Raw genomic sequence first — 16,133 nt, 5'->3', positions numbered from 1 at the left:
ACCCCTTTATAATCTTCAAAATTGTCATTTATAATGGTTTTTTTTTTTTTGTGTGGCAAAATAAAGAGATGAAAGAGATTATCAATCCAAGATATTAAAAAAATAAAATATCTGAAATTATGAAGTTTGAGAGTTAGGAAATCTGGGCCCCCAAGTATTCCAAACTACCGTACGGAGTGTCCGAGGAGTTAGTCACCAAAAGCTGCCGCTGCGCATACCATATTAAATACCGTACGGAGGCAAGACTTCTTTTGTTTGTCAAATTTATATTTTTGTTTATCTATTTTCATTTTTTTATTTGATCATTTAAATTTCTTATTATTTTAATTTTGAGTAAATTTAACTCTAATATTTTAATTTATTTTTGTGCTAATTCAAACTTTTTATTAATTTGATTACGTACCTAATTTATATTTTTGAGTCAATTTAAAAAAAAAGTAAAATAAGATACTAAAATACATATTATACTATGTTCAATCAAATCTATATTTTTGTTTTTGTATTTTTATATTTTTTTATAAGATTATTTAAATTTTTCGTTATTTCAATTAAATGTCTAAACTTACATTTTTTAACTAATTAAAATTTTATATTTTATTTTCACGTAACAACTCAAATTTTTTATTATATAATGAAAAGTATAAATGTTAAATTGATTCGAAAATATAAATGTTAAATTGAGTAAAAAATATAGCTTTAGAAGTGTAATCGAAATAACAAAAAATTTGAATTGTTACGTATAAAAAAAATCAAATTGTAAGGGTTAAATTGACTCAAAATTAAGTTTATGAATATAATTAAAATAATAAAAAAATGAATAAACACGTAAAAAAATGTGAAAATATAGGTATAAAAATATAAATTTGGCCTATTCTATTCATGTAAAAATATAAGAGTAATTGAAATGAAAATATAGGTACAGGGGTATAATTAAAACAATAAAAAGTTTAAGTTATTAGAAAAAATATTAAAATATAAAATTTAAATTAACTAAAAAATATTGAGATATAATTGAAATATAAAAAAATTAAAAATTAGAGGTACTGTAGATTTGAATTTTTTTGGTTCGGTGATAGTGGGACCAGTTCCATGTTAATTTCCAACGCCTAGGAAATTCTCACCATATACAATCACATCGTTTTGAATGTCAGGGAAGTGGATGACCTTTCCAATTATTCAGCTGCTCTGTGCATATATATGTGGGTGTGTGTGGGTATAGATCCTAGGACAATAAGAAATCCTAACTAGATCAGCACAAGATTACTACTTTCTTGTTCATTATTAATATTGGTTTGGAGATGGAATTAGTCCAAACTTTGTACAAGCTTTTCTTGTCCATTGGTGCGGTTCTTGTACTGGGATCCGTCATCCGACTGTATGAATCTCTGGTGAAGAAACCGGCAAGTGTCAGAGCACGGCTGAGGAAACAAGGGATCACCGGACCACCGCCGACGGTTCTCCTTGGGAATATTCTTGAGGTTAAAAAGTGCCTATCGACGTCGGCCAAGGAAATTACAGCGGCAGCCCCTCCTATCACCCACGATTATGCTGATTGTCTCTTGCCCTTCCTCCCACAGTGGCGCAAAAAATACGGTACAATGATTTGATTTCATGGAACAAATTCCTTTCTTGGGAACAAACATTTTCTTACTTAAAACGTGTATATTAAAATTCATATTAATCAGATTAAATGTTCAATACAGGTAAATTTTTTATGTTTGCTTTTGGGAACAAGCAAATATTACACGTAGCAAGAGCAGATTTGGTGAAAGAGATAACGAAGAGCACATCCATTAACCTGGGGAGGCCATCCCACAACCAGAAAGAGATGGGTCCTTTGTTGGGGGAGGGCATCTTGACCTCCAACGGACCCCTTTGGCAATATCAGAAGAAAATTCTAGGCCCAGAATTACACATGGACAAGATCAAGGTAATTCACTAATTTGTGCTTGATATCTTTGTATATGAATATATATTTTTGTTGGTTAGTTAAGCAAATTAGCTTGTGCGTAGCTCATTGTTGTTAAAATCCCGATTTTATGCGTACGATTTTACGATTTTACGATTCGAAGACCCCCAAACGATTTAAATCCCATGTAAAATCCAATTTGGGATAAAATCCTATAAAATCTCGATTTTACATGTACGATTTTACGATTTTACGCTTCAGAGATCCCCAAACGATTTTACGATTCAAATACCTCCATTGATTTAAGTTGTAATTTAGAGGATGCTTCCAACGTCTCAATGTCACATAGCATCTGACATTGGAACTTATGCAATGAATTGTTATATTTTGTCTCTAAATTGGAACTTGATTTAACATTGATTGCATAAGTTCCAATGTCACATAGCATCTAACATTAATTGGATAAGTTCCAATTTACTTGATTTAAATTATAATTTTTACTTGATTTAACATTGATTGCATAAGTAAATCAAGACAAGCAAGTAATTAATTAATGGACCACCCAACTCCAAATCGGGATATTACTTGATTTAATCAATATTAAATCAAGAAAAAATTGCAATCTAAATCTAATGGAAGACGTTGGAAGCATCTTCTAAAGAATTTTAAACTATATTTTACCTTTAAATTACCTATATTTTGCCTTTAAATTGCCTATACCAACCTACTAGTTTTTGAGCTATATTTTGGAAATATCATCTTTTGAATTATAATAAGGAATAATTAGGTTATTAAATGATATTAATTCATTTTCTACAAAATTATGTTATTATAAACATATATTTACAAAAATTAAAGGGTATTTTTAATTATCTCTAAAATCTTACGATTTTACGATTCGATTTTACGATACGATTTTATGAACCCTTTGTCGATCCCACTTAAAATCCCGATTTTAACAACCTTGGCGTAGCTTATATTGATCAGATGATGGATGATGTTAATTATACAGGGAATGGTGCACCTTATTTGGGAGTCAACAAATGTGGTGCTGGACTCATGGAAGAGTAGAATCGAGGCGGAGGGTGGAGTAGTTGCAGATATATATATTGACCAGGATTTGCTTGAGATCTCCGGGGATGTGGTAGCGAAAGCTTGTTTCGGCAGCAACTTCGCCAAGGGAAAAGAAATATTTTCCAAGCTTTGTACTCTCAAGGAAGCCATCTCCCAGAGGATCTTCTCCATTGGCCTTCCTGGCGTGAGGTGACCCAGAGTTCATTAATTAATTGTTTGTTTGTTTGTAATGAATAAAATCAATTAATATCAAAATAATTTATTCATAAGATCTAAGATAATTTATTTGAAAAGAAGAGAGATAAATTTATTTGAAAATTTTAAGATAAGAAAGTACATAATTTTTTTCAAATAAATATAATAAAAAATACTTTTCATATTTCAATTTTTTCAGATACTTGCCTACGGAGAACAACAGGGAAATATCGAGGCTACAGAAGGAGGTCCACGCGTTGATCCTAAAGGTGGTGAAGGAGAGGAATGAATCCGGGCAAGTTCACAGGGACTTTCTACAAACTGTTATCCAAGGTTCTAAGAACAGTAACTTTAGCCCTCGTGGAGGAGTTGAGCATTTCATAGTAGACAATTGCAAAAACATCTACTCTGCCGCTCAAGAGACCGTCGCGGTCTCTGCTTCATGGTGCCTCATGCTGCTAGCTTCAAACCCAGAGTGGCAAGATCGCGTCCGCGCCGAGGTTCTTCAGATCTGGGGGGCCCAAATTCCCGATTTCGATATGCTCCGAAAGGCAAAACTGGTACACAAAAAATAACAACATATATATTACATGAATTCTAGTTTGCAGTTCTGTGACCCTGCATATATATACATAAATATATATATATATGTTCTGAAATTATATATGATGATACTAATAACGATTAATTATTTTTTATGCGCATGCGTCAGCTGACAATGGTGATACAAGAAACTCAGAGGCTGTACCCTTTGGCAGTGGCATTCTCAAGGGAAGCCCTAGAAGACCTTAAAATAGGGGGAATTGAGATCCCAAAAGGAGTAGGTTTATGGATGATGGTGTCTGAGCTGCACACGGACCCTGAAACTTGGGGACCCGACTCGTACGAATTCAAACCGGATCGTTTTGCAAATGGGATTTCTGGAGCTTGCAAGCTTCCCCAGTCCTACATGCCATTCGGGTTCGGTCCAAGGCAATGTCTTGGCCAAAACCTGGCCATGCTGGAGCTCAAACTCATCATTGGTCTCGTTCTTTCCAATTTTTCTTTCCGCCTCTCCCCAAAATACATCCATTCTCCGATCATGAAGTTGACCATTGAGCCCAAATATGGCATCCATCTCTCGCTCAAGAAGCTCTGAATTACCCTTTTTAAGATACCATCTTGTTAATCGGAAACTGATATTTTTATTAGTATCTGAAATACGAATGTTAAACATCATAACTAGATATGGTACGCAATATATGGAAATAAATGTCATTAATTTTCCATTAGTGGGCTACCTTGTGCTATGTTTGAGGGAAATTAATGATACTTGCTATTAAGTTTTAGTTTTCATTTTTCTTCTCCAAATACTACAATTCTATCCACTGCTGGGATTCTTACAGTAACATGACCATATGATATATGTTCAAGAATATACATCTAGTCCCGGGCATACCGCAAGTGATAAACCTTTCAAGAATAGCAGTTTGACTTTTGGTGAAGATATAAATGCCTTGGAGACTGATAGTGTACTCATTTGAAAGTGTATAAACTTACGATCTCATTTGATTTATTCAAACTCGAAATTAAGAAAGAAAATCGTTCTCCTCCAAATTAAGAAAGAATATACATCAAATTAAGAAACGGATACACACTGAAGGCATGCGGTTGGATACATCTAGTTAGTTAGTAGCAGAACTTAAATACATGAGTTATATAACATACATTTCATTCTTCATGCATTCTGCTAAGTGTCATTTCATGCCTCATTTATCCTCGTATCTGCTACAATCTCCATCTGGAACATTTGAATATTCCAGGGGCAAAGCCAAAGTTACATAATGTTATATCATGTGTGTATGTAATGTCTTACTCATTTGAGGTGTCAATTGCACCTCTCATGCTATCTATCATTCTTACGGCCACCTCTTTTGAAGGCGGGGTGTCTGAGAGCACCCTTGGTAAAGTAGCGGTGCTAGTTCGTACTCCCTACAACATCAATGCACGTGATCAATGATATCAACGTGTACATATGCATTTCATAGCATGTCATGTATGCAATCTACGTGATTGATACATATCCGAGCATGTCAACATAATGAAAACATTTTCGAGGAACATAAATAACTTACAAACCAAACATTTTCCATAAAACTAAATTCAGTTGGAAAGTACCACTTACCTTCTCAACCTTATCGGACTATCTCAGTATCCGTACTCTGCCTCGAAATACACGCATCGCCTCTATTTGCGTGCCAATCTCAAAATTCACACAAGTCACTTCAACTTTAAGCATCAAAGCATCCTAATCACCATATTTGATTAAATAAGCATTAAAACCTATTTTCCATAATTTCTTGAATTTTCTTTATTTTTCTCTCTATTTCTTCCTATTTTTCCTCAATAAATCCAAACTAAATATTTGTAAAATATTTTCTCAAATATTTCACTACGAAAATTCATAAAATAATATTTTTGAATTTATGAAATTTTCTAGGAATTTTACTCCCCTTGATTTAGCCCCAAGCTTCCTCGGTATGAGTATCATATTCTCGAAATGCGTGCCCGAACTATTTTCCCCCAAAAAAATCTTCGAAATATTAGCGAAACATAATTTCCTATTTTTCAGAATTTTTTTTAGCATTTTTCTCTATTTTTTTTCCTTTCTTTTCTTTTATTTTTTTCCCTTCTTCTTCCTCCCCTACCTCCTGCTACGTGCGCTGCCATGCACACTCATGGCTGAGCTCCGCCGGCCTTCCTTCCCGCAATCACCCTCCGCTGACCTCCCTGGCTATTACGCCGCTCCTGACAGCCATTTGTAGCCGTTGATGGCCCTGGCTGGTTGCAGCTTTGTTGCAACTGGTTGCGGCCATGGCTTCCATGGTCGCGGCTTTACCGTTTCTTGGGCCTTCGCTCACCTCCATCGGCCTTGTCGGCCACGGCCACGGCCGCCACAGGCCTCCTTGCGGCTGCCCCAGCTCCTCCCAGCTTGCTGCTCAATCACCTCAGCCATGCTCGCCCGAGCTTTCTCTCTGCAACTTCGACCATCACTTGCCCTACTTCTCAATTTTCCTCTCCATTTATAGGCGCTCGACATGCTCCCTCACCTCACTGATGCCATACCTCATTGCGTGTAAATCAATCCTTCTGCTAGCCACCAGATTGCAGGATATGGAGTGAAGGTTGTAGGGCATGGCTGATTGTTGCAGGCCAAGGGCGACACACATATAGTACACGTATACATATATATAATTATATATTTCATCAATAAATAAAAAAATTACTCCAATTTTCTCATAATATTACCTAGGTAATTCCCTTAGTGCAACTATGCCCTCAAACATTTAATTAATTTGAATTTCAATATCGAAAATGAAAATTAATAACTTCAAAGTTACTCGATTTAGATGATTTCACCCCAATACCCTTACCGGGTTATCGTTTCATCTTGAAACCACTGAAGGGTTACTCTTTGTGCAAAACCGAAGTCTCCCTAAGGTTCCGTTGATTTTTCGAGAGTTTCATACAACGATTCGGTTTTGCAGCCTAAATGGCAACTGTATTTTAGCTGTACCAAAAATCGTTCCCAATTCGATTTCTTTCGATACCATAAATCTTATCTTGGAACGCTCATAAAGACCATATCATTTTCCTTAGACAATTTCACTCCAAGGCATTCCCTACAGTTGATTCAGTACTTATAATTGCTATCAAGCCCATTTTTTGGTATTCTAAACTCATCGAAATTACATGGCAACCTTATACGAACATGGGGTATTACATGCGGGTTTATTTACAATTTTGTCGGGTTTATTTATGGTTCAATTAGAGCTATCGAGCAGTGAGGCAGGGGTCGGCTATTTGGTGACGTTGGGGCAGACTATTGTACGGCCCTGAAGTGGACCATCGGGTGGACACTCCTAGTCATTGACCGTTGACCGGTACCAGACACTGCTGATTAGCTTTTCCAGTGTGTGATTTATTGCATAATTTGATATGTTGTATTACCGTTCATAGTTTGATATGCACATGGGTACGAGTTGCATGTGAGAATATTCATTTATTGAGTATGCTTGGACACAAACATTCTAGCTTGGTTAGGTTGCATCCAGCACAGACATGTGCATCGCGTGTGATTTACTATGTGGGTGGAGCATGGCTTGATGCTTGGGTGTATGGGCGCCAGTGTATCACGTTGATGCTCGCTACGCTATTGCATTTTATGTGCATTGCATGGTTACTAGTTGTAATTTGGTCTCAGACGGGAGGACCATTCCGAGGGAGCCTATGGCTCGGTTATTCTTCAGCTTCGGTGTCAGGAGTATCGACACGAGCGTACGGGTGACGGGAGCATCAACCCGGGATGGCACGCACAGGTTTGTTGGATATATTTGTTGCCTTTCAAGGCAGCGGCAGGTTGATATGGAACTTAGGTGCGGTGTGTCTTGTGTGGGCCCCAAGTACCGATACATGCTTTATTTACGATTTTATACTGTGATGTGCATCTCATGACTTGTGTGTACTTAGGGGTTGGTGTTTTGGGGAGAGTTTATTAGATTTGTTCAGCCTGCAGTCTTTCTTTCTTTATGCTTGCTGAGTCTCTCGACTCACCTTGCTTTCCATCATTTTAGGTAGTGGTGGCGTGGGTCAAGGGCAAGGGAGTCAGCTTCTAGCGGCAGAGTCGGTATGGTGTACAGGCAATCACGTCAGTCCCTATCATCTCTGATAGTTGAGTAGGATTTATTTTATTATTTTTACTGTGCCAGGTCATTCCTCGAGTCTTGTGTATGTCGGCACAGGAGTCTATGTTCATTTATTTATCTTGTGACTGTTGTGCTAGTGGTGTTTCTGTAGTGCATGCATGTATATAGCTTTGCTTCCGTTATTTTAATTCTTGTGTATGCATGCCAGGGAAGTTCATGTCTTATGTTTCATTTTTTTTCCCTTCCGTAATCGCTCCCGTTCGGGTAGTTCGGATGATTTAGATATCCGGACAGGGGTGCTTACAATTGGTGCTGCCTAATTCTTTTAATTTGAGATCTTCCTTGTGCCAGATTGATGTCGACTTGTGATGTCTGAGTAGTAAAATTAGTTTGATTGCCCTGTGTAGTAGTGGTTTGCCTCATTTACGTCTCATCCCTAATTGTCTTAGTAATTGTCTTAGTAATTGTCCAGATTGATGTCGACTTGTGATGTCTGAGTAGTAAAATTAGTTTGATTGCCCTGTGTAGTAGTGGTTTGCCTCATTTACGTCTCATCCCTAATTGTCTTAGTAATTGTCTAGATATAAGAACATCTTTGCTTTGTCACTTCAGTTACATATATAGCAGAACTCTTTATTTTGTTTGGTTTGCTAATTAATAACCATTGAGGCTCCACTTAATGTTTGTAAATCAAAAAATGGAAAACCCAAAATTTGTTGAGTATGAGCTTCCCGATTTGAGATGAAAAATAAATAAATTTAGATTTAGGATCAGAAATAACTTACTTCAAAAGCTATTCCACCAATTCTATCATTATAATATACATCAAATCCCTTTGACACTCTTGTCTTCTTTAGTTGATTTGCATTACTTTCTTTCTAGTTTGCACTCTTAATTTTTTGGAGCACTTACAGAGGCATATTCATTCCCAGCAGTAATAGAAACAGATCTAGCAGTAACAGAACTAAAATTCTCAAAAGTAGTATTTCCCACGTTTATACCATTCAAATCATTCCTTCCATTGTGTTATGTTGTTGTTTCACTCATATTTTGACTAACATTTTGACCATTGTGATTCTATTAACATTAAATAACACCAATATAATTGTAATTACATAATAAATTAAGCAGTGCACTAATTTAAAATGTTGAAGTTAAACTATAATTGTGCTTACCATTATGAGTGGCTTGCTTTCGTTTACATCTTCTAGCATTGTGTCATGTTGGTGTTTCACCCATAGTTTGACTAACATTTTGACCATTCTGATTCTGCAAACATTAAATAACAAAAATATCATTACAATTATATAATAAATTAAACAATGCACTAATTCAAAATGTTGAAGTTAAACTACTATTGTGCTTACCGCATTATGACTGAGATGCTTTTATTTACATCCTTTAGCATTGTGGCCTATATGTTTGCATATATATAGAACATGTCATATTAACCCATTTTCTTGCATATTTACCAGTATTTCTCCTAAGAGAATCTTTCCATTTGTTCCACGATCTCTTTTTTTGGTCTGCCAGGGGTCTTCTCAATTTGTGGAGACTCCATTGCAGGATTATTTAAATCAGGCCAAACCTTCATGCCCCTAACCTGTAACCTGTAATGGCCCACTCACTCTCAAATGTTCTCGCTAATATAGGATATTCGAAATGAGGTCATCACAGAAATGATATAGATAAAACAACTCAATTCATTACTAGTAGCGGAAACTAAATTAAAATTCAGTTACACTTCCAATATCTTATAAGTTTGGGACTCGAAGGCCATACAAAATAATTAAGAGGCTCTAATGTTAATTAACAAAATAAAAATCATTTCATCAAGTCTTACCAAAATGCTAAATAGGATCTTCAAGTTAGACCACGTCTCCGTACACCACTATCCCTGGGCTTTAGTCTCACTGGACTCGCCCCAAAAAATGGCCTTCCCTTTACCTAGAATGGCAAGGAAGATCAAGTGAGCCACAAGACTCACCAAGTTCGAAGAGTAATGAATAGCAAACAAGAATCAAGAATAGAGTGACACCAAAAAGAGTAATCAAGAACTCGACAGTTTCATACAAGATTCATAATTTATGATCTTATCAGTTTCAATTTAAATATATCATGTCACCATATATTATTATGCAAATGTACATATAACATTAATCATCAGAATCCAATCTCATAGGCTCGCAAGTCATTAAACAACATATGCCAAAGTGCATCAAGAGAATAAAAACTCACATTCAATATGGAGCCAACCTGTCGGGCTATGGCCACCTCGTCTCGTGCCAAATGCTCTAGGGTACCCTTCCCTCCGCGCAAAATAATAGGTGTGCAAAATTTAATAACAATAGTGTATATATATATATATATCATATTTTGACATGCCATTTCTAAAATCACGCAAGGTTACCAACCTTGATGCCATGCTCTCAAATGCATAAATAAGTATCCCCATGATTTAATACCACGTATTGATAACAAGTATATCTCCACAAAAGTCTCAAATTTATGATTAGAGTTCCCATGCAACAAAAAGAACCACATCAAGTACATAAGGTCTATTAATCTTTACACATAGTGACATTTAATTTATTGGCCATATTCCAATGACTATTAAAAATGCAAGGAAATTTTTAATATGAATTCTTATAAATTTGGGTATATTTAAAAATTATTTAATAGATAATTAAATAATGCTCATGGCAATATACGTTAGGTGTGTGGGTCTTAAATATGTGTATACATATATATATATATATTATTTGGGTTCTCTTAAACTAACAGAGAGTATTAGACATATATATACATATATATATATTTTAAGTGCCTTCCGTTAAACTTACAGAGAGTATCAAACATACATATACATATATATATTATTTAAGTGCCTTATGTTTGTTTTTTTAAACTTACAGAGAGTTGCAACCATACATATACATATATATATATATATTATTTAAGTGTCTTACACCTTCAGTGAGTATTGAACATGGTATTAAACATATATATGTATATATTATTTGGGTGCTTATGTCCACAGTGGTGTTTTAACGTGCGTGCATATGAATACATATAAGTAGGTGAGGATTAAATGAAACAAGGAGGGAGAGAGAGAGACTACATTGTCGCGCATATATATCTACATATAAATATGTAAATGATGGATTGGCTGGGACAAAAACAGAGGGCGTGCATACATATATATATCTGTGTAAGTGGGTGATTCACTGCTATGTGCATATTCACATATATATGGGTTATTCAAATGGAGCGAGAGTCACATGGATAGGGTGAATTTATATATATGCGAAGCTCAAACAATGGCTGCCCGCAACATGTATACATGAATATATATATATATATATATACACAAAGGCAATTTGATCACACAGCGAGGGAAAATCTGATCAAGACAGGGAAGGCTTCCTCAAAAATGACAGCGATTAAGAGCCTCCCAGCAACAGCCTCTCTGGTCAGATATATAATATATATATATATACATATATATGCGTGTGTGTATATAAATGGGTTTGCTCGACTGGAACAGGGGCTGGCTATGAGCGTGTATTTATATATATATATATATATATATAAGTGGTGATTCGCATGAGCGCATATGTTTATACGGCTATCTACTGAAACAAGGGTAGCCATTCTAGAAAATAAGAAGTAAATGATACTATAACAAGAGGAAGAAAGAGAAGAAGTTACTCAAGAGGCAGGGGTATGGATATATACATATGTGTGTGTATACATTTACAGAGACAATGAACAATCGCCCCAAAAGAGCTGAAATACATAAAAATTACAAAACGTGAATGGACAGGCAAAAGAAACTTGCCTGAGGTTGGATGAGTCTTCTCCTTACTGAGCTTCAACGACAGAGAGAGAAAGAGATATGCAAAGAGTATCACTAGAAGGAGGAAGATGAAGCATAAGAAGGCGCTGGAGAGTGAGAAAAGAAATGAAACAGTGAAAAAAAGGAGTAGCGATATGCACTAAATTTAGAAAATCTCTGCACACAGAAAGGTTGTGCAAATTGCACGCCAATTATGAAATTTTACCAACATGCCCCTCTTCTCATATAATAGACAAAAATATCTAAGGGCTTTATTGACAAATGCTAACTTAATTTATTTTCTTCTTTTTTTATTTTATTTTGTTTATTATTATTATTATTTTATTTTTATTACACCACCAATTTCATTATTTTTGAATTATTTATCACCATGGCCTACAATTGCAAACTATGTGAATATGACTTTAGATAAGTCTAGTTGTTGTACCATTTAGCAATAAAGTCTTGTGAATTGAGTTTTCTGGGAAACATGGCATGTTGACATAGGATACCCTTCAATTCCCAATACCTATAGTTGCATGTAAGTTTCTTTAGGATTAGGACCACAACATGACCGTACTCTCCCTCAATTATTTCAAATCCAAAATTCCCATTCAATATAATTTGACACTTCATAGCAAGTATTTTATTCAGTTCCAACTAAACCATACTATAATAAAAATATTTTTTAGCAACGAAATTTTTTGTCCCTAATTAGTAATCGGTTATCAACAGAATGGCCGTAACTAAATTTTGGCAACGGATTAGCGATGATTTATTCCGTCGCTAAATTATTTTAATTTAACGATGAAATTAGAGACGGAAAGACCCGTTGTCAAATAATTTTTAATATTTTTAAAATTTAGCAACAGATACGCCTGTCACTAAATAATTTTGTGATTTTAATTTTAAAATATAATTTGAAATTTTTATTAAATTCTTTAATTTAGCGACGGAATTATTCCGTCGCTAAAAGAAATTAAAATTAAAACCTAATTTAAATTTTTTTAGCGATAAAATATTTCCGTCTCTAAATGAGAAAAAAATTTAAATTCAAATTAAAATCTTTTAGTGATGGAATTATTCTGTCTATAAAAGAAAATAAAATTAAAATTTAATTAAAAAAATTTAGCTACAAAATAATTTTGTCGCTAAAAGAAATTAAAATTAAAACTTTATTTAATTTTTTTAGCGATGGAATATTTTCGTCGCTAAATGAGAAAAATTTAAATTAAAATTAAAATCTTTTAGCCACAAAATAATTCCAACACTAAAAGAAAATAAAATTAAAATTTAATTTAACATAATTTAGTGATGGTTCCACCCTAAATGAAAAAAAAATTACATTAAAATTTTTCCTATATCATCGCAATTCCATCACAAAAATTAAAATTAATTTAAAATGATATAGGAAAAATTTTAATTTAAAATTTAAAAATTTTAGTGACGGAATTCCTCCGTCGCTAAAATTAAAAAAAATATAAATTAAATTATAAGTTTTAGCGACCGAATGATTCCTTTGCTAAAATGTGAATTCATAAAATATTTAAATTAAATTTAAAATCTCATTTGACAAAGAAAATTTTTATATTTAAATGTAGAATTTATAAAAATTCAAAATAAATTAAAAATTAGTGACAAAATATTCCATCCTTAAGTTGTAAAATTAATAAAAAATAAAATTAAAAATGAAAATCAAAATAGGGACTGAATTTTTTGCCGCTAATATGATAATTTATAAAACTTTCATTTGAATTAGCATCGAAATAAAATTAATAAACATTAAAATTAAAAATAATATCCATTTGAATTAGTAATAGAATACTCCGTTTGTATTCGAATACAAGACAAACAAAGAAGCTCATATTCAAATACAAGGAAAAAATTAAAACAAAATATATATATATTTAAAAATAAGACAAATACAGGTAAAACATATCTGGATATAAAACATAAAGAAAAAAATATATTTGGATACAAGACACAAACATATATTTGCATATTCAAATATCATGGAAAACACTTGATCATTGTTTATCTATACAAAAATTATTAGTACAAAAAAACTTAGAGTTACTTACAAAATAAACTTAAAGTTACTTACAAAAATTATTAGTACAAATAAACTTACAAAATTTATTAGTAACTCCTAGAGATATTTTTTCTTTTTGGAATATACAAGAACGAAACAATCAATCTATTTATATTGCCTAAATGAATCTTCCAATGTATCATTGATCATAAAATATTAATTACATGTTAAACCCTATTGTTGAGCTAACTTGTTCATATTAATTAAGATTTGATAATTAACAAAAATATTTTTATGATATAAATATTCTCTCTTACTCATGCAAAAAGTAAATTTATTTTAAATTAAAAAATAATTATTTTTATACATGTTTTCTTATTTTAATCATTTATGTATCAAAAGTTTATATTTGAATTTTCAAATCTTGATTTCTTATGCAAAAAGTAAATTTATTTTGAATTAAAAGTAAGATATATTTTCTTATTGTTTGAGAAAGTTTAAACATTTTTTGAATTTCAAACTTCATATTAATCTTTTTTTTAGTGGCTAAAATGCTTATAAATACTCCTAAACTCATTTTTTGAGTATTCAAATACTTTTATTGCAGATTCAAAGCACTCGAAAGCTCTCAAATACTCTCAAGCAAAACATCCAAGCAATTTGAGGCTCTCGAAATATTATTGCACATCTACCGAAGAGCCACAAGGCAAGAGCAGAAAAGTTCTTCAAGTCTTCTACGATAAATCCAAACTTCTCCATTTGAGGTTACACATTTATTTATTTATTTAAATATTATTGTCTTATATAATTTATTCTTAATTGCTTATTTGTATCCAAGTGTGAACAAATTATTTGTAACATTTAAATTACTATTGTGGATTGTATAAGTTTTCTAGAACCGTTAAAATCTAGGTGAATCTAGTTTTCAATGTGAGTTAGGGAAAACCTTAGTGTTGGTGGTTTTCCTAGAACCCATTGTAATCTAAGAGTGTATCTAGTTTCCAATGTGAGCTAGATGTGTGTGGAGACACTAAACCACTATAAATTGTCTTGTGCCTCATTTATTTATTCTTACTATATCTTGTGGTTTGCAATTTATTAATCGTAAATTTACATATACATAGTTATAAAATCTTAATTTGTTTAAAATTAAATAATAATATTTTAATTAAAAGAAAATAATTTATATATATTCTTAGAGGAAATAATTAATCAATAATATTTATTAAAAGGAAGAAAAATTTTAAATACTCAATTCACCCCCCTTGAGTAGCAATACCTTAAGGGACCAATACCTATGAATTGCGTGAAAGTATGATACTCTAAATTTGAAATTTTATTTCTTATTTATATATATTATTTTATGTTTATTATTGAATATAAAATATATTTTTCTCTATATATATTATTTCTATTTTATGATTTTTTTAAAAATATTTGAAATATTTATTTTAGAAGTTTTTAAAAAAATTTAAAAATCAAACAACCTGAGCGACACGTATTTGCCCAATGCTAAACAAACAACATTTAGCGACAGGCAGACCCATCGCTAACCCTTCCCCAGAGCGCGCGCACGCCATTCTCCCTTTGAATTTTTCAAACCCTTTGAATTTTCCCGCCCCCCTTCCCAGACACTCTCTGTCTCCCCCCTCTCTTCGCCCCTTCTGCATTCCCAATCTCACTTCAAAATTCTATTTATTTTTTTTTATTATAGAGTCTTTATTTAGAAAATACGAATATCACCAAAATTTATAAGGTTTTTTTTTTTCTGTACATTATATTTTTAGTATTTTATTATTTTACCTTTTGAATGTTTTTTAGATGAAAAATATCTATGTTAGTTATAGATTACTTCGTTTTAATTGATATGTTAAATGAATAAAATCACAGCAACATATCAATTTTAGCTATTAATTTTAACGGTTAATTTATAATAATTAGTTGTTACTTGATTAATATCTCTATTAGTTACTTTTTAATGATTAACTGTTAAATTTAATTTCTCTGTTATTTATATTTATTGCATGTATATTATTTTTTATTTTTTATTTATATAGTTGTATATTATGTATATATTTTTGTGTATTGTCTATATATTATTATGATTTAAACAAGAAATCATTAGAATATGTGTAAATTAAAAATAAAAAGTTATTATGTCAATGTTTTTAATGAAATATTAATTATATAAAAAATCAAATGAATATAAATTGATTTGTAAAAATTGTTTTTAAGTAGTTATTTATTAAATATATTATAAAAAATTAAATAAAAAGCTTAATATTTTAATTAGTTCTCATTTGTATTTTAAAATTAGAAGTACAAATATAATGTTATAAATATTGTTGGTGAGTTAGTTATTTATTAAACATAAGTTTTAAAATTAGAAATATAAAGATA

At 32.3% G+C, this 16,133-nt stretch overlaps 1 protein-coding gene across 1 annotated transcript; it reads left to right on the top strand.

The window, feature by feature from the left end:
* The first annotated feature begins 1,170 nt into the window (after positions 1 to 1,170).
* Positions 1,171 to 4,489, top strand: LOC127811682 (cytochrome P450 714C2-like). The gene is made up of 5 exons (XM_052351777.1): positions 1,171 to 1,593; positions 1,704 to 1,930; positions 2,922 to 3,172; positions 3,378 to 3,738; positions 3,891 to 4,489. Exons 1-5 carry the CDS (start codon positions 1,299 to 1,301, stop codon positions 4,314 to 4,316), a joined length of 1,560 nt encoding a protein of 519 aa, XP_052207737.1. The 5' UTR covers positions 1,171 to 1,298; the 3' UTR covers positions 4,317 to 4,489.
* Positions 4,490 to 16,133: the final 11,644 nt, after the last annotated feature.

Source organism: Diospyros lotus, chromosome 1, assembly GCF_014633365.1.
Source record: "Diospyros lotus cultivar Yz01 chromosome 1, ASM1463336v1, whole genome shotgun sequence".
Classification (NCBI taxonomy): Eukaryota; Viridiplantae; Streptophyta; class Magnoliopsida; order Ericales; family Ebenaceae; genus Diospyros; species Diospyros lotus.
This window is presented reverse-complemented; position numbering and strand designations above follow the sequence as displayed.